Here is an 18,534-nt window from a genome sequence, read left to right on the forward strand (position 1 = left end):
GGCCTGTCCTCAATCAGCCCGCTGGACTTCATACATTTTTAAAGGTTTACATGAAGACAGACAAGAACTGAAGTCTGCTTTCCACTAGTTTCATAGAAGCAGCCTTGGGTTTGTTGTTGTTAAGTGCCATCGAATCGGTTCCGACTCATAGCGACCCTGTACAGGGTTTCCGAGGCTGTAACTCTTTACGGGATCAGAAAGCCTCATTTTTCTCCCACGGAGCGGCTGGTAGTTTCGAACTGGGACCTTGCGGTTTGCAGCCCGATTCGTAAGCACTATGTTACCAGAGCTCTTTAGCCTTGGGTTTAGGCTCTACATATTTTACCCACCCTAAAGACCCCAGACTTAGTAAGAAGCTAGATTTTAGTTGCTTTCTTTCAGTCATTCAACAAATACGTGTACATGTTAAACTGCTGTTGGTGCCAGGGACAACCACTGGCAAAGAAATGAAGTAGGATATAGAAATAGCTTGACACCCCCAAATCAGTCCTAAGTACATTTCCACAGTCGGTCAGCCCGCCCATCCCGTGAAGGCAGATTAAACACAAACACATCAGCAACACGTTTGTCCCAAATAAGACAACACCTTCTGCAGCATCTAGGCAGGCAGCCAAGACACAGAGTTTCATTTGAGAAGACACGAACAATTAGTCGGATACTCATCAACAATAAAACAAACTGGTGGATATTCAATTCTCTAAACCAGTTTTCTTAACAATTTTCTATTTATAAACCCCTTTGATGGTCCAAAGAAGTAAGCCTGGAAGTCACGCTAAGGTAAACTAAGATGTTTGATACAAAGAATTTTGAAAGTAAAACTATTATGAATATGTTTAAAATATGTTTATTGAACATAAGATATATGGCTTGCTGTTAAACAATTTAAAGATAGGCTATATTTCACACACAAACCACATTTTCACATGATTGAATATGAGTATATGATTTCCACCCCTAAGGGCAAAAGAAAAATCTATACTGCCCAATTCATGGTAGATCATGAGATAATGAAAGTTATTAATAAAATAAAGTCAATAGAATAAAAAATGGTTAATCAATGCAATCTTTGCAAAAAGTTGGTCTTTTAAGTCTGTCAGCTAGCTTTTTCTTTTATCCTCCATTTGCCCCAATAATTTAATATAATATGTTACTGTCCGTAGTGGATTTGACATCTTTTGTCTTTTCTGCCTTTTCCCATTCCCTACCACCACTTCTCAAAGCAAATGTGTTCTTTGGGAACATGGCTGTTTTCAAGTTGCTTGGAGAAGAAGTCCGTCATTGGAGGTGGGCCGCATAAATAGAATACAGTGTCTTTTGAAATGTGATCTCTTATCTCATTCTCCATTATTCTTCCTTCTACCAAAAAACAGAATAAATATCAAATTAAGCCATACATATTTGTATCCTGACATGAGGAAGGACTAGCCACAGTGAGTATTTAAGTAAGGCTTAGTGACTTTAGCCTTGAGCCACTCACAGGATGTCTTCAGTATTCACCCAGTTACCCAGAGTCAAGACCCAGGCAGAGACTTCATTCCCAGGTTTCCTAAACCTATGGCAAGCGAGGGGGATGTTAATCATAATGGGCTCTTCAGAGAGCCAGCTAGCTTACTGATCTTTGGTAGAGATTCAAAACTGCCTTCAACAAAGTAAATAAACGGTTTTGTAAAATCCTTCAAAACAGGGGAAACCACAAGCAATGTAAATTATCACTAATGGCAAATGGAATAATTTCAGCTAAGGATCGAATACACATTCTCTGTACACATGCTGCAGTGATGACACAATGGCCTCCTGAAAACTGACAACAGGAAAGTTGCAATATGGGTAACAGAAAACCTGTATGTAATGCAGGCAGTCCCACTAAAGCTCTACTTCTCCAGGATGAGTCATCTCTCAATTCCCCAGGTAGTGATATTCCCAGCCAGCAACTCCCAACAATAAAGCATCCAAACTCAACCAACTGGCATGTCCACCACATAACTGCACAGACAGACAAAACATTTTGAGGGGACTCACCCGTGATGTATGGCTTGAGTTCGGCAGTGATTTGTGTAGTCTGTTTTGTAACATGCAAACTGCATGCAATCTTCTCAGGAAATTCATTTACTAAATCGAGAATATTTTTCTGGAATGTCAAACATAGTTGGTCACACTACAATTTTAAAAATCAAAACAGATGTGCATAAATACTACCGCAGAGCCTCGACTCCAAAGCTGCACACGTCTGACGTTCTTGCTCCTTACTTAGGGTACAACGCCTGCAGCCTGCGAGGGCAGGCCAGGGCATTCAGAGTACACAGCGCCATGTGGCTGTTGGTGAAATCTGAATATGCTAACGAGCATGTTACAAAACTCTCTGGGAGTTTTCTTTTTCTCTGTTCTTAAGCATTAGTAATTAAGCAGCAGTTTCACTGACCACAGTTGTGCTTTTTAACTGTTTCTGTTCTTTTGTTCTTGTTTTTGCAGCTGCAAAGCAATGTAGAGGGAAAGCCTTCTCCATCATGTGTACTTCGTTTCAGCAGATGCAGCTGACAGGGGTCTCATTTACCCAGCTGAGTGCAAACTATCTACACCTCACACACCCCTGCGGCATAGGAGACCACAGGGAGGTCTCTTGACAGAATCTCAGGGCTAATAGTGAGTTTTCATCCACCCCCCCAAATCCAAGGCCACCAAATCTACCCTATCCTGTCACTTAATTGGACACCGACTCCCCACTAGCTGGTTTCATTGTCCTGTGTAAGATGTGATAGTTAATCCTCATTTGAACATGATTAAGCATTGTTGAGAGAAATGACGAGTGATGAAGAGACAACAGACTGATATGAGAAACTTTGGTGAACAATTAATACCATTTCACAAATTTGCTTACAGCAAGCTATGAAACATATGCTCCACCTCCCTTACCTTAAATAGGAGTTCGCTGGTATTTTTTGCACTGTAGAATAGTTTTATTGTTCCTATCTCGTATCCACTTCCTTTGTTTGTTCGCTCTCTGTGGAGGTCTGCCGCATGCCGCAGAATGGAAAGCAGGGGGTTAATTCCTACTCCTCCAGCAATCAACACAAGGTTTCTAGAGGCTTCCATGGGCTGAGGGTCAAAGAAGAACTCTCCACCCACTCTCAGAGCCACTTCAGAGTCAAGTGTACACTAAAGCAGACAAAAGAAGATCCTTTAGTCTTAGCTCTACAGTGCACGTCTCCAACCAAATATGCTTTTTGGAATAATGCATCTGCCTCCTACATTTTTACGAGTATTTGAAACTATTTTTACAGCTTGCTTTCAATTGCCCCTGGGTCCTGTGAATTGATTCCACTTAGTCATTTGCTTCTCCACCTTCCAGCTACTCTTGTATTGAGAAAAAGAGACTCGCTTCAGTAATTCTGCCATTTGTTGACTTCTCAAGGAACTAGGTTGAGGAAAGAAGCAATGGACTCACGTGGGGGACAGCCTTTCCTTTATCTGAGCAGTGCTCCTAGGTTCTGAGAAAAGTCACAGATGGGCAGCAGCTGAGAGAGATGGAGTAGGGGCACCGGTCACATACTTGGACTGATCGGGGCTCCTTCCTGATGTCTGACATCTTCAGGCTGAGAGGAGCACCCCAGCACTGCTGCCCCTCCCAGAGGCTTAACACACTAGGGTGCAAGTGCTGTATGCAGCCTAGATAAAGCACCTATGATTGGGTGTCTGGTACATTAACTATGAATTTCACTTCAGGGTAGCTCTAAAGAGGGGAGCACAGGATTGGGCAGAGTTGAGAAACCCTAGTTTGGAGGGAAAGGCACTATTCTAGGAGCCAGAAGACTTCATTCAAATCACAGCTCCATTATTCATTATGCCTATGAAACCCAATGAGTCCGTAACTTCTCTGTGCCTCTACTGCTGCATCTGTAAAATGGAACCGTGCCTGACCTGCTCACCTCAGCGGGCGGTTGTGGGCACCAAGTGGCACCAAATGGCATAACTTGGGGGGAAAGCTCCTGCCAACATAAACCTCTATATCAGGCAGTATTTTGGTCATCCTGGCTGTCATAGAAGAAAAAGCACTGACTGCCTGCTTCATTCTTCCCTAGCATTAAAAACAGAATCTAGGAATAAAATAATTTATATTAAGAACATAAGTGATAACACTTTTCTTGACATAAATCAACTAAATAAACTCCCTCCTAAGAAATAACATTCTTCAAAGTGTTCAAGAGCAAAGACTGAAAGAAGACTAAGGTGTGCCTGACCCAAGCCATGGTATTTTCAATAACCTCATATGCATGTTGGAAGTTGGACAATGAATAGAGACAACCACAGAAGAATTGATGCATCTGAGTTATGGTGTTGGAGGAAAATATTAAAAGTACCATGGACTGCCAAAAGAACAAAGAAAATTGTGTTGGAAGAAGTACAACCAGGATGGCCAGACTTCATCTATCATACTTCAGACATAGTATCAGGAGGGCTCAGTCCCTTGAGAAGGATATCATGTTTGGTAAAGCAGAGGATCAGAGAAAAAGAGGAAGACCCCCAATGAGATAGATCAATATAGGGGCAGAAGCAATGGGTTCAGGTGCAGCAATGATTGTGAGGTTGGCACAGGACCAGGCAGTGTTTCATTCTGTTGTGCTTAAGGTTGCTAAGAGTCAGTCCCAACTCGATGGCACCTAACAACACGAAGAAATAAAAGAGCCCTCATAATGCAGTGGGTGACAAATTGGGCTACTAACCATAAGGTCAACAGTTAGAACCCTCCAGCTGCTCCGCAGGAGAAAGATGAAGCTTTCTGCTCCTGTAAAGATTTACAGCCTTGAAAACCCTGTACAGGGTCACTATGAGTTGGAATTGATTCCACAGCATACAACCAACACCACAAAGTAAGGAGAGGCCCTGGTGGCACATTTGGTTAAGCACTGGGTTGCTAACTTAAAAGCCAATGTTTCAAACCCAGCAGCCACTCTGTGGGAGAAAGATGAGGCTGTCTGCTTCTGTAAAGCTTCGTAGCCGTCAAAGCCTATGGGGCAGTTCTCCTCTGTTCTGTAATGTCCCCGTGAGTCAGAACTGACTCTATCATATGCCTTTTTGTGGACCAAGGCCTTAACATCCACACCTTGACACCCTGTGCCCCCAGAGAAAATCCTTTCTGAAATGAATTTAATTTGGGGCTCTACAACTTGAATGAAAATTAAACTGAGAGACAGTCAAAGAAAGAAAGAAAAATTATGTGAATTCACAAAACAGGTTCTTTTTGTTCAAGAATTGTGAAGTGAATGTAAATCCTTTCTCTGAGGGGGAAAAAAAAGTCTGAACTTAACTATTTTAAATACATAGAAGATTTCAACATGAAAAATAGGTAAATGGGTTTTCATTTTTGACAAAAGAAATTAGCAGTAAAGGACCATTCTGTTAGGAATAACTAAAATGCAGGAACTGCTACAGCGGCTACCAAAGTGCCATAAAGTGCTCCTTCCTTTGAAGTCTTTAAAATAGAATCTAAGATACAAGCAGCTCTGCCTAACAATGACAGTGGAATTAATCTCCCTATATCATCTCCTTAGAGTCCTGGTGTGGCGCTGTACGATAATGCACTGAACTGCAAGATCAAGGTTTGAACTGTAGAGTCGGTGGTTCAAACTTACAAGCCGCTCCTTAGAAACCCTATACTGGGTCGCTATGAGTTGGAAGTGACTCGACAGAACTTAACAACAACAACAACATATCCTTTCCCAAGGAGCCTTGGTGGCACACTGATTGAGTGCAAGGCTGCTAACCAATTGGTTAGCAGTTCAAACCCACCAGCCAGCTGCTCTAAGGGAGAGCTGTGTGGCAGTCTGCCTTTGTAAGATTTACATTCAGCCTTGGAAACACTGTGGGCACTTCTATCCAGTCCTGTACAAATGCTAAAAGTTGGAATCAACTCAACGGCAGTGCGTCTGGTTTTTGGTTTGGTTTATATCCACTATGTCCTCTCTAAGAATCTAAGAGAGTAAGAGAAACTGAGAAATGAGAGGTAAATCAGTTTCTCCAGTGGTCATCTTTGGCATGCTCAGTAATGACAACAAAGAAGCCTTTGTTGTTGTTGTTAGGTGCCACTGAGTCAGTACCGACCCATAGTGACCTTATGCACAGCAGAACGAAACACTGCCTAATTCTGGGCCAACATCACCACTGTTGCCATGCTTGAGTGCAGTGATGCTGCCACTTGGCCAATCCATCTTGTTGGGGGTCTTCCTCTTTTTCTCTGACCCTCCACCTTACCAAACACGATATCCTTCTCCAGAGACTGGTCCCTCCTGACAATATGTCCAAAGTATATTGTTTTTAGAAACTAGAGAATTTTCAACTCTAAAGTTGGGAGAGAAATGGGCCTCGAGGAAAGATAATACTCAAGAAGCCAGTCATCTCCTTAGCGACAAAATAATCTTCAGCAGATCTCTCTTCTAATTTGCCAGCATCTGGAAAGAATCAAAAGCCACCTTTGTGTTTTGTTGATCAATAAAACTGCCAGGGCAGCATGAAGACAAGAGTCCAAGTACTGCACAGTATAACATATAAGTGACTAAACGGACATTTCCTTCAATTACACTGCAATGTATCTAATTTGAGCATAGATTTTTCTCCTCGTGAAACAAACAACCTTTCCACAGCAACTGGCGCCCAGCACACAATAGCTGTCTAGAACCCATTACCCTCGAAGGAGCTTGAGCCAAAGCAGATACAATTAAGGAAGAAGTTTATGGCACTTTATCCCATGTCCCAACAGAGCAGCCTGCTACCACCAGGCCGCTCACGTGCCTCCATTGTCCACTCTAATAGCTTAATAACACAAATCCTCTGGAAGAAAATAGCCACCTGAGAATGGTTCCAAAAAAACCTGACTTCATAAAGGTTATTTGCAACTCCCACTGGGCAGTGTGGCACAGGCACTACAATTAGTATGTGCATTCAAGCAGTGACACTTTGAGATTTTCTATAGCCTTTAAGAAGAATTCCTTCATTGAAATGCCAATGAGGCATGAAACCAAGCAGGGAGCTGTGGACCAGGACCAGGTCAGATCATGTGGGAGACTAAGGACAGCTGAAGAGGTCTCCTGGCAGCCCAGGGACATGCTGACGACTGAGCATGTGCACATGGACACCTCACTGGTCCCACCTGGCAGCATATTTTAGACACTCAGGAAACAGCCTAGAGATAGTAATGGGTAGGAAATCCACCACAGAATCTAAAAAAGGAACAAGGCAGCTAGGAGCACACCTAAGGAGACTCAGAAGGTCGAGGGTAAAAATGTGACGGTATATTTAGATTGGAAATACAAAGGTAAGCACCTAGGGTTATCCTGAACAGATACAACTTGACAAGTACACTACAAGAAGAATATATATTTGTTATATTCATAAAACTTTAAAAAAATTTGAATTAAAATTACAGTAAAAATGACTTTTTCCCTTTGGTGTGCAGTTTCATGAATTCTGGAACATTTATAGTTAGATCTGTATAACTACCATCAAAATCAAAATATACAACAGCTCCACCAAAACATTCCTTTGTGCTATTTCCCTTTATGTTTTACAACCCCCAGATCCCGAGTCCTTGTCAACCACTGTCTGTTTCTCATCACTATGTTGTTGTCTTCCAGAATGTAATAAACAGAATTAGGCAATATGTAACCTTTTGAGACTGGCTTCTTTCTGTTGTATAATACCTCTGAGATTCCCTCAAATTGTTGTGTACATCAACAGTTCACTCGTTTGTGTTATTGAGTGTCCACTGCATGGATGTACCAGTTTGTTTATTCACTCACCTGCTGAGGAACATAGAGGTTGTTTCCAGTTTTGACAGTCATGAATACTAAAACCAAAAGCAAACCCACTGTCACCTAGTTGATTCTTACTCAGGACAACCCTATAGGACAGAGTGGAACTACCCTAGGATTTCCAAGGCTGTAAAAACTCCTAGACTGTCACACTTTCCTCCAGTAGAGTGGCTAGTGAATTTGAACCACCAAACTTTTGGTTAGCAGCTGAGTTCTTTAACCACTGTGCAACCAGGGTTCCTCAGTTACGAACAGAACAGCTATACATTCACGTTTCTGTAAGAAGATAAACTTTTTTTCTCTAATGTAAATACCCAGGAGTTACACTATAGAGTTATATGCTGAGTATATTTTTAACTTTGTAAGAAATGGCCAAAATGTTTTGCAGAATTGCTGTACTACTTTGTATGAGAGTTCCAATTGTTCCACATCCTTGTTAGCACTTAGCAGTCAATATTTTAAATTTTAGTTACTGTAATATATGTGTAGTAGTATCTCACTACATATGGTTTTAATCTGCATTTTTCTAAAAGTTAACACTATGGAGTCTCTTTTCAGACATTTACTTGCCATCCTTATATCTTGTTCAAGTTCTGCCCAGTTTTCAACTGGGCTGTTTTCTTAATTTTGAGAGTTCTTCATATATTATAGAACAAGTCCTTTGTTGGATAATTGATTTGCAAGTATTTTTTCCTAGTCTGTACCTTGGCTTTAATTCCATTATCAGTATCTTCTGCAGAACAAAAGTTTTTAATTTGAAAGGATTCCTATATACCAATTTTCTTCTTTTATAACTCTTGCTTTTGGTGTTTAAAAACTCTTTGCTGAGCCTCAAGTCTTAAAGATTTTGTTTTCTTCCAACATTCTATAGTTTCATGTTTTACATTTATATCTGTTATCCATTTTGCTCATTTCTGTGTACAGCATGATATTTAGGTTTAAGTTCTTTATTTTGAATAAGGAGGTAGTTGTTCTGGCATGATTTGTTGAAATGGTTACCCCTTGTCCATTGATTTTTCTTAAATAACTTTGTCAAACATCAAATAGCTTTAGTTCTGTCAACCTGAACTCGGTATCTGTTACACTAATCCTTGTATCGATCCCTTTACCAGTACGTACCACACTGTTTCCATTACGGGTAGCTTTATTCTAATGTGTTTTGGGCTTACAAACTGAGTGAGTCTTTCCGCTTTATTCTTTTTTTAAAATTGTTTTAGCTTTTCAGTTCCTTTACCTTTCTGTGTAATATTAGAATCAGCTTCTGTATATAAACAAAAATTCCTGCTGCTACTTTGATTGGTAAAAATTTAGTCTCCCAATCTATGCACACATAGTATCTCTCTTTCCATTTATTTCAGTTTTCTTTCATGACACTGAGATGAGTTAGGTTTTTTCGGACAACTACAACTCCTCGGCACATAAGCACCACCACCACCACTTGCAAGTTTCGGTGGTATGAGGTCAGGGTAGTGTTCTAAAATTGCTGGTTTTCATAATAAAAATGAGTTCTTCAGTCACTACGAGGACATAATTGCTTCCTACAAATATGGATTGCCTGTATAATTCTTTGTATACACTGCCTCCTAAGTGAACCTAAATTGGGACTTCTGTGGCCACTATCTCAACCCTGTTTCCACATCCTCTTCTGTAGGAAGCGGCTATAGTTTTTGTCCCCACTTCCCAGTGTGTAGTCTCATTTGTGGTCCCTTAAGATCTGCTCTGGTAGCGTAGTGGTTACAAATCAGGCTGTGAACCTCAGGATCAGCAGTTCAAAACTACCATCTGTTCTGTGGGAGAAAGATGAGGCTTTCTGCTCCCATAAAGATTTACAGCCTCAGAAACCCTGTAGAGGGTCACTATGAGTCAGAACCGACTCCATAGCACATAACAACAACAACATCAACAACAGCAAGATCTGCTATTGCTGGGCTCTCCTATATTTACTTCCATGTGGTGGTGGTGGTATTAAGTGCCATAGAATTGGTCCAACTCATAGCAACCCTGTATAGGGTCTCTTTAGGGAGTAGCTGGGTGATTTTGAACTGCTGTAGAGTGCTTATCCAACAGCGCCATATCAGATTCCTACAAAAATACAACTATTATCTGGAATACTGGCATCTGTTTCCAAGTTCTGCTGAAAATAAAATTGAGAGTTTTTGTTTTCCATTGTTGATTTGGGCATGATTTCCAGGAAAAGAAGAGAAAAGTGCTAAGTTCATGAAGCCATATTTGTACAGGTCAATTCCTTTTGGTCAAGAAGATAAGAAATGTCTGGGACGGGGTAGAGGTCACTGGTAAATATAGAAGACATACTCTAGAAATGAAAGGATGACAGTGAAAAGAAAACAAGGGTCTCCTGGAAGAACGCTGTGAACCCATTCTTTGTTATTCTAGTTCAAGTGGGTGAAGGACAGGCTGCCTGTCACAACTGTGTTGTGACCTGAGATGAAACATGAGTTATGAGCCACAGTCCACTAGGGGTTCCCTCTCCGAATCCCTGAGTGTGGTCCAGGGACATGAGATGGCACTCAGTACTCACTGGTGCTCAGCTCTAGGCACCAGCAATGTTATGCAACCAGAGATGCTAACAGGCAAAACAGTGACAGAACGGTCATTCATTTCCCTTCATTTATAAAGCCTAGAATAAAATCATCTGACTTACCATCTACATGACTTACAAAGTGCCAATTCATAAAAAGTTTTCACATAACATAGAATGCTTAAATTCTTTCTGGTAAGCTACAGAACATTCCAGATTCCAAAACCTATAAATCATCCTTAATATATCATCACGATTCTGCTGCTTTGAATATTCTCTGGCATCTGAATTCTGAATATAGAGGAACTATTTGTGACCATGTATGCACCCTTTTACACATACACAATGACAGTACAGTGTATACACCCTTTTCAGGAAGGACAGATGGACTACTTCTGAATATTTAGTCACTAAAAATCTTATGAATAAGAGTGGAATACTGTGAGCACCAGAATACTGAATACTGAAATATGAGGAAGAGCGACAGACTGTTGGTAGATACAGTGCCAGAAGATGAGACCCTCAAGTTGGAAAGCACTCAAATTAGGACTGGAGAAGAGCTGCCTCCTCAAGGATGAGTTGACTGTGATGATGCAAATGGAATAAAGCCTTCAGGACCTTCATTTGCTGATGGGGCACAGCTCAAAACGAAGAAAAACAGCTGTAAACATCAATTAGTACTTGGAACATAGAATGTTATCAAAAATAACATGGAACGCACTAAACGTCAATATCCTAGGCATTACTGAACTGAAATGGACTGGCATCGGCCATTTTGAATATGACAATCACATGGTTTTTACTATGCTGGGAATAACAAATTGAGGAGGAACAGTGTTGCATTCATCATCAAAAAGAACATATCACGTTTGTCTTGAAGTGCAGCACTGTCTATGATAAGATAATATCCACATACCTACAAGGTACAACGTTTAATATGACTATGGTTTAAATTTACACACCAACCACTAAAGCCAGTGATGATAAAATTGAAGAATTCTACCAACTATTTCAGTCTGAAATTGATCAAACATGCAATCAAGATATATTAATAATTACTGGTGATTGGAATGCAAAGCTTGGAAACAAAGAGGAAGGAACAGTAGTTGGTGATAGAAACAATACTGGGAATTGTATGATAGAATTTTGTCAGACCAATGACTTCTTCATTGCAAATACCTTTTTTAAATAACATAAAGGACTGCTTTACAAATGGACCTCACTAGATGGCATACACTAATCAAATTGACTACATCTGTGGAAAGAGACAGTGGAAAACCTCCATATCATCGGCCAAAACAAGGCTGGGGACAGACTGTGGAACAGACTATCAACTGCTCATATATAAGTTCAGGCTATAACTGAAGAAAATTAAAACAAGTCCACCAGAGCCAAAATATGACTTGGAACATAGCCCACCTGAATGCAGAAAGCATCTCAAGAACAGATTTGATACATTAAGCCCTAATTACTGAAAAACCAAGAGTTCTGGGATGACAACAAGAGTACCATACAGAAAGAAAGGAAAAGGTCACTAAGAAGACAAGGAAGAAAGAAGAGACCAAAATGGATGCCAAAAGAGACTCTGAAACTTGCTCTCCAGCACTGATAGCTAAAGCAAATGAAAGAAACCAGGAGATAAAAGAGCTGAATAGAACATTTCAACAGGCAACTAGAGATACAAAGCCAAACATTATAAGGAAATGTGCAAAGACCTGGAGTTAGAAAACCAAAAGAGAGGTACACACTCAGCATTTCTCAAACTGAGGGGAACTGAAGAAAAATTTCAAGCCTCAACTTGCAATACTGAAGGATTCTGTGGACCAAATATTGAATGATGCAGAAAACATCAAAAGAAGATGGATGGAATATACAGAGTCACTGTACCAGACAGAGATGTTCAATGTTTAACCATTGCAAGAGGTAGCATATGATCAAGAGCCACTGACACTGAAGGGAGAAGTCCAGGGTGCATTGAAGGAACTGGCAAAGAACAAGGCTCCAGGAATTGATGGAATACAAACTGAAATCTTTCAACAAACTGATGCAGCACTGGAGGCACTCATCTATGCCAAGAAATTTGGAAGACAACTAACTAGTAAGCCGACTGGAAGAGATGCATATTTATGCCCATTCCAAAGAGAGGGGGAGTCCTGGTTTGGCGCTGTGGGTTAATGCGTCAGACTGCAAAGCCGTTTGAACTGCAAGGTCGGTGGTTCAAGCTCACCAGCTGCTCCTCGGAAATACTACACAGGGTCATTATGGGTCAGAACCGATTCGAGGGCACTTAACAACAACAACAAAGAGAGGTGACCCAACAGATCACAATGCAGAAATCACTGGAAGATATAATTAATATCACAAATAAAATTTTGCTAAAGATAATTCAAAAATGGCTGCAACCATACACTGACAGAGAACAGACAGGTTCAAACAGGATTCAGAAGAGGACATGGAATGAGGAATGGATCTTGGCTGAAAGCAGAGAATACCAGAAACATGTGTACCTGTGCTTTGTTGACTATGAAAAGGCTTTCAGTTTTGTGGGCCATGACAATCTGTGGACAACATTATGAAGAACGAGTATTTTGGAACACTTAATTGTGCTCATAAAGAACCTTTACATTAGAGGCAGTTGTTCAGGACTCAATGGTTTAAAATTAAGAAAGGTGTGTGCCAGGGATGTATTCTTTCACCGTATTTATTCAATCTATATGCTGAGCAAATAATCTGAGAAGCAGGGTTATATGAAGAAAAATGTGTGACACTAGGATTGGAGGAATACCCATTAACCACCTGTGATATGCAGATGATAGAACCTTGTTTACTGTAAGTGAACAGGACTTAAAATAGTTACTGATGAAGATCAAAGACCATAGCCTTCAGTATGGATTGTATCTCAATTAAAGAAAACAAAACTCTTCACCACTGGACCAATAAACAACATTCTTATCAATGGAGAAAAGATTGAAGTTGTCAAAGACTTATTTTGCTCGGGTCAACCATGAACACTCATGGAAGCAGCAGTCAAGAAATTAAACAACGTACTGCATAGGCAAATCTGCTACACAAGACCTCTTTAAAGTATGAAGAGCAGAGATGTCAGTTTGAGGACTAAGGTGCACCTGACCCAAGCCATGGTGTTTCCAATAACCTCATATGCATGTGAAAGTTAGACAGTGAATAAGGAAAGCCATAAAAGAATTGATGCATTTGAATTATGATGTTGGAGGAGAATATTAAAAGTACCATGGACTTCCAAAAGAACAAACAGATCTGTGTTGGAAGACGTACAGCCAGAGTGCTCGCTCCTTGGAAGACAGGATGGCCAGACTTCGTCTCTCATATTTTTGTACATTATGTCAGGAGGGACCAGTATCTGGAGAAGGACAGCATGTTTGGTAAAATGGAGGGTCGTAGAAAAAGAAGAAGACCCCCAATGAGATGGAGTGGCACAGCAGCAACAGTAATGGACTTAAATGAAGCAACCGTTGTGAAGCTGGTGAAGGGTCAGGCAGTGTTTCGTTCCATTATGCAGAATGCTATGCGCAGGTACCAACTCAATGGCACCTAACAACAATAATGTACCCTTTTTACTCAAGTCTACGTTTCGTAGGTGGATCAAGTGAACTGAGTACACATTTGTGGACGGCAGACATGGCCAAGGTTAAGCAGGCAAATTTCTCACCTGGTTGTGAATCCAGATAGCAGGTGGGTGATTCGTATATTTCACTGCCAATTCTATTATTCTCTCTTGTTCTAGTAGTCTGGGGCTTGAGCATATTGAGAACCCACCGACCACAGAGACTCCTGGGATAAAGAAATCAACCCTAAAAAGAAAAGTAAACAAATGATTACTGCTGATGCAATTTTTTAAATGGGCAACAGAAAGCAACAAAATGGACAAACCTTTAGCTAGCTTCATCAAGAAAAATGATGAAAGACCAAATAACTAAAATCAGGAATGAAAAAGGGGCCATCACTACCAAGATTTCAAAAATAAAACAGATTATAATGGATAAACAATAGTCAACAACATTAGATAAAATGGACACATTCCTAAATTGACTCAAACTAGCACAAATAACTCAAAAAGGGAAAACCTGAATAGACCTTTTGCAAATCAAAAGACTGAATTAGTGGTTTTAAAACTTCCCATACAGAAACACACAAACCTAGATGAGTTCACTGAAGAATTCTACCAAGTGTTTAAGAAATCAGTATTAATCCTTCACATATTCTCCAAAAAACAAGAGAGGAAGTAACATTTCATAGCTCATTCTATGAGGCAATATTACCTTGATACTTAAAACCAGACAAAGATATCACAAGAAAACTACACACCAATGAATACAGACACAAAAATCTTAGGAATGCAAGGTTGGTTTCAGAACTGAAAATTAATCATTAAGAACACCACATTAATAGTATAAAGACCAAACCACATAATCCTCTCACTAGATGCAGAAAAAGCACTTGAAAAAATCCAACACCAATTAGGAATAGAAACTTTCTCAACCTAACCTGATAAAAGGCATCTATGAAAATGTCACAGTTGATATACTTATTAGTGAAAGATCAAGAGTTTTCCTCATTAAGAAGAGGAACAAGACAAGACTGTCTATGTTTGCTACTTCTATTCAATAATGTACTAGAGGTTCAGGACAATTAAGTAAGAAGACATAAAAGTATCCATGTTAGAAGGAGGAAGTAAATAATTTATACTCGTGGATGATATAATCTCTTTTTGGTTGTTTTGTTTTTATTGTGAACTGAGTGATAGTTTACATGGGAGAACATTGGCTTTACACTATCGTTTCATTGCAATGATGACAATCTCCTCCGTGCATCATTATTCAACAATATTTGCTTCCATTCCCTCTGTTTTTCTTTCCTTTTGGGGGGTTGTCTGGGACAACCATATGCAAAATGGCTCTGAATAAGCACTGGACCAACAAGGCTGGTTTGAACCGCAAGGTCAGTGGTTCAAAGTCACCAGCTGCTTCTTGGAAACCGTGTAAGGGGTTGCTGAGAATTGGAACAGATTCAATGGGACTTAACAAGAACAATGCTTGGGATATATATCTCCAAGTGTTCCATTTCATTTTTGACAACTCCCAGTTCTCCTAGATTCATACTTTGTATATTTCAAATTGTTTATTAATGAATATTTGCAGAGATTTCTTCTCATTTTGAATCATGCCACACCAGCAAATAAAGATTCTAACAGCTTTCCTCCATCCGCATCAACTCTACTTTGAGGAGGCAGCTTTTCCCCAGTCATACTCTGAGTGACCGCCAACCTGAGGGATTCATTTTCCATCACTAAATCAGTCAATGCTCCACTGCCATTCATAAGGTTTTTACTAACCTGTTAAATATATATATATAATTAAATTGCCACATCCTTCTTCCTAGTGTGTCTTAGTTTGGAAGCCCCACTAAAGCCTGTCCACCATGAGTGACCCTGCTGGTATTTGAAATGCCAGTGGCATAGCTTCCAGCATCAAAGCAACACACAAGTCACCACAGTGTGACAAACTGACAGACGAGTGGTGGTTTAAAATATTATGTTAAGTAAAAGCAAGTTGCAGAAAAGCACATATTATATGATTTCATTTATATGAAATGTCTAGGAAAGGAAAATCTATAAAGATATAAGCAAGTGGTTGTCTAAAGATAAAGCAGTGAGAGGAGGTAGGGGAATGACAGATAACGGGTATAGACGGGAAACTAGGAGTGTGCCGGAAGCACTAAGAGCTCCTTAGCTTGTCCAATTTCAGGTGTGAGTAAGTCCTGGGCAGCCAGCCTGGCAGTGCAACTCTAGTAATTCCCCCTTCTAGCTAGCTTCCCTAACTGCCTTTTAACAGGTTGCTAGCCCCCCACCTAAGGACTATCCCAGGAATGAAGGTAGAAAGCTACACATTTCCTGTGAAGGCCACTGCTAACCACTACTGGGAGAAAGTCAACACTGCCTGTGGGAACCAATAGGAGTCAGCTCAATTTCAAATAAACAGAGTAGCAAAGAAGTCTCTAAGATCCCTCGGGTTCCTACCCTAGTCTAGGTCCAAGACCCTTATATGTCCTCCTTCCTTTTTCCCTCAGGAAGGTAGATCTGGGAGATTCTAGATCCTCTGTTCTTCTGTGTATCAACACACAATAGATGCTTTGCTCTTTGCTCTGTGCCCTGTCTCTAAGTATTGGCTATGTTAGTGGCAGGTGATTAACAATCTTCTCCTGGTTACACAGGGTTGTTTTTATGAAATGATGGAAATGTACCAAAATTTGGTTGTTTTGAATTGTACATCTTCAATGTGTCAGTTCTATGATATATGCATCATTTCTCAATAAAAGCTGCTTAAAAGAAAGAAGTGCAAAGAAAGGCTGCACGAGGGACCTCAAATACTCTTTTACAGGGGCAGTTGCCAGATCAAACAGGTTGATGTGACCTTCTGTGTTCCTAAAGTCTCTTCCTGTATCCCTCTTTTCTTCTAACTACACTTCTATAGTACAGAACTCTAAGTTTCAGGTCTTCATTAAGTCTATCCCACAGAAGCCCTTTTGTTTGAAGGGGATTCTGGGAATTGCAACAAGTTTGGTCACTTATCAAGGAAGAAAGAAATGAACAGAACCTAGGAACACCAAAAATTCTCATCCCATTATCTCAAAAAACAAAAACAAATTCTGTCCTCAAATTAATTCTGACTCATAGTGGCCCTGTGTAAGTTTTCTGAGGTTATAAAATTTTCCTTAAATATTCAATCTAGGTATCTATCAGTAATCAAAGAGAAAAAAGTATCATTTTCCTAGCTACAGACTTACATGCAAAGCACAAGATGTTCTCTACTGTTCTACAGCTTTAAATATCTGGTCTTTTTATTTTTTTTTTTAAATAGTGTTTTGTTGTTGTTGTTTTAAAGTCAGTTATGGACTGGAAGTGGTCCATTCCAGAAAGGTCCCTAGGCTATTTTTTTTCTTGACTCTTTTCCATGAATACTTTAATTTCCCTTTAACTTTAGACAAGATACAAAGTTTAAGACAGGCAACAGTTGTAGAATAAGCACTGGACTGCGAACCACAAGGTTGTCAGTTCAAACCTACCAGCTGCTCCTTGGAAACCCTAAACGGGGTCTCTGTGAGTCAGAACCGACTCGAAGGCACTCAACAACAACAATATAGTTTGATACAAGGGGAGGCATACGGCATCTGCAACGTTGCCATCATTTTTAAAAATCAATCAATCCATAAACACCTATATGAATTTCTGTATCATCACCTAAACTCTGGCAGCCTCTGCTGATAAAATGTTGATAAAGACCATTCACTCAGGTGAGTGAACTGATCTCATTTTAACCAAGCGAAAAAAAATCCCTTCAGTAAAAGGACTTCAGAAAAAATTTTAAATATTCATAATACATATTTAACAGAACAGCTCTCCTAGAGCTAGGCTTAAACACACACCACCACCTACCTCCCTTTAAAAATGCCCCTTTACAGCATTGCTGGTACTGTTTGTGCTGTCGAGTCGGTTCCAACTTATAGCGACCTTGTATAGGGTTTCTAAGGAGAGTCTGGTGGGTTTGAACTACTGACTTGTGGTTAGAAGTCCAGTGCTTATCCTACAGTGCCATACCAGCACTTTTGAAACCACATGAAAACTGTAGTTGAATGATGACGGTTTACTAAGAGCTTTGCCTCAATACTCAAAGCCCCTCCCCCTCATTCACTTGTACAAATTCTATACACAGCACCTGCTTACAATGTCCAGGCACCGTGGAAGAAGTGAGAAGCACAAAGATGAAACTATGTTTTGGTTCCTGCTCACAATAAACTCAGTCTAACAAGAGGTACATTAACAGGTAAATACAATTAAATAATCTATTGCAAAATCAGTTTACAGGCGAGGCAGGTAGGAACAAGCAACCCGCTGCTATTTAGTTGATTCTGACTCCTGGAGATGTACTGTGTGTCAAAGTAGAAGCGTGCTCCGTGGGGATACAGTGGCTGATATTTCAGAAGTATATCATCAGGCCTTCCTTTCAAGGTGCCTCTGTTGTTGTTGTCAAGTGCTGTCAAGTAGATTCCAACCCACAGTGACCCTGTATAGGGTTTCCAAGGAGCAGATGGTGAGCTGGAACCGCCCACCTTGCAGTTCAAACGGCTTTGCAGTCTGGCATATTAACCCACAGCACC

The 18,534-nt window shown here is 40.2% G+C and overlaps 1 protein-coding gene across 1 annotated transcript in view; it reads right to left on the reverse strand.

Annotated features, from left to right (window-relative positions):
- Positions 1–1,162: 1,162 nt before the first annotated feature.
- OXNAD1 (oxidoreductase NAD-binding domain containing 1) overlaps positions 1,163–18,534 on the reverse strand; it is a 36,323-nt gene continuing 18,951 nt past the window's right edge. Inside the window, exons 4-7 of the mRNA XM_006840001.1 lie at positions 14,030–14,171; positions 2,911–3,153; positions 2,020–2,128; positions 1,163–1,356 (exon numbers count right to left, since the gene is read on the reverse strand). Coding sequence (XP_006840064.1) covers positions 1,202–1,356; positions 2,020–2,128; positions 2,911–3,153; positions 14,030–14,171 — 649 coding nt within the window. The 3' untranslated portion in view covers positions 1,163–1,201. The remainder of the gene's footprint in view (positions 1,357–2,019; positions 2,129–2,910; positions 3,154–14,029; positions 14,172–18,534) is intronic.

Source organism: Chrysochloris asiatica, unplaced genomic scaffold (genome assembly GCF_000296735.1).
Source record: "Chrysochloris asiatica unplaced genomic scaffold, ChrAsi1.0 scaffold00028, whole genome shotgun sequence".
Lineage (NCBI taxonomy): Eukaryota > Metazoa > Chordata > Mammalia > Afrosoricida > Chrysochloridae > Chrysochloris > Chrysochloris asiatica.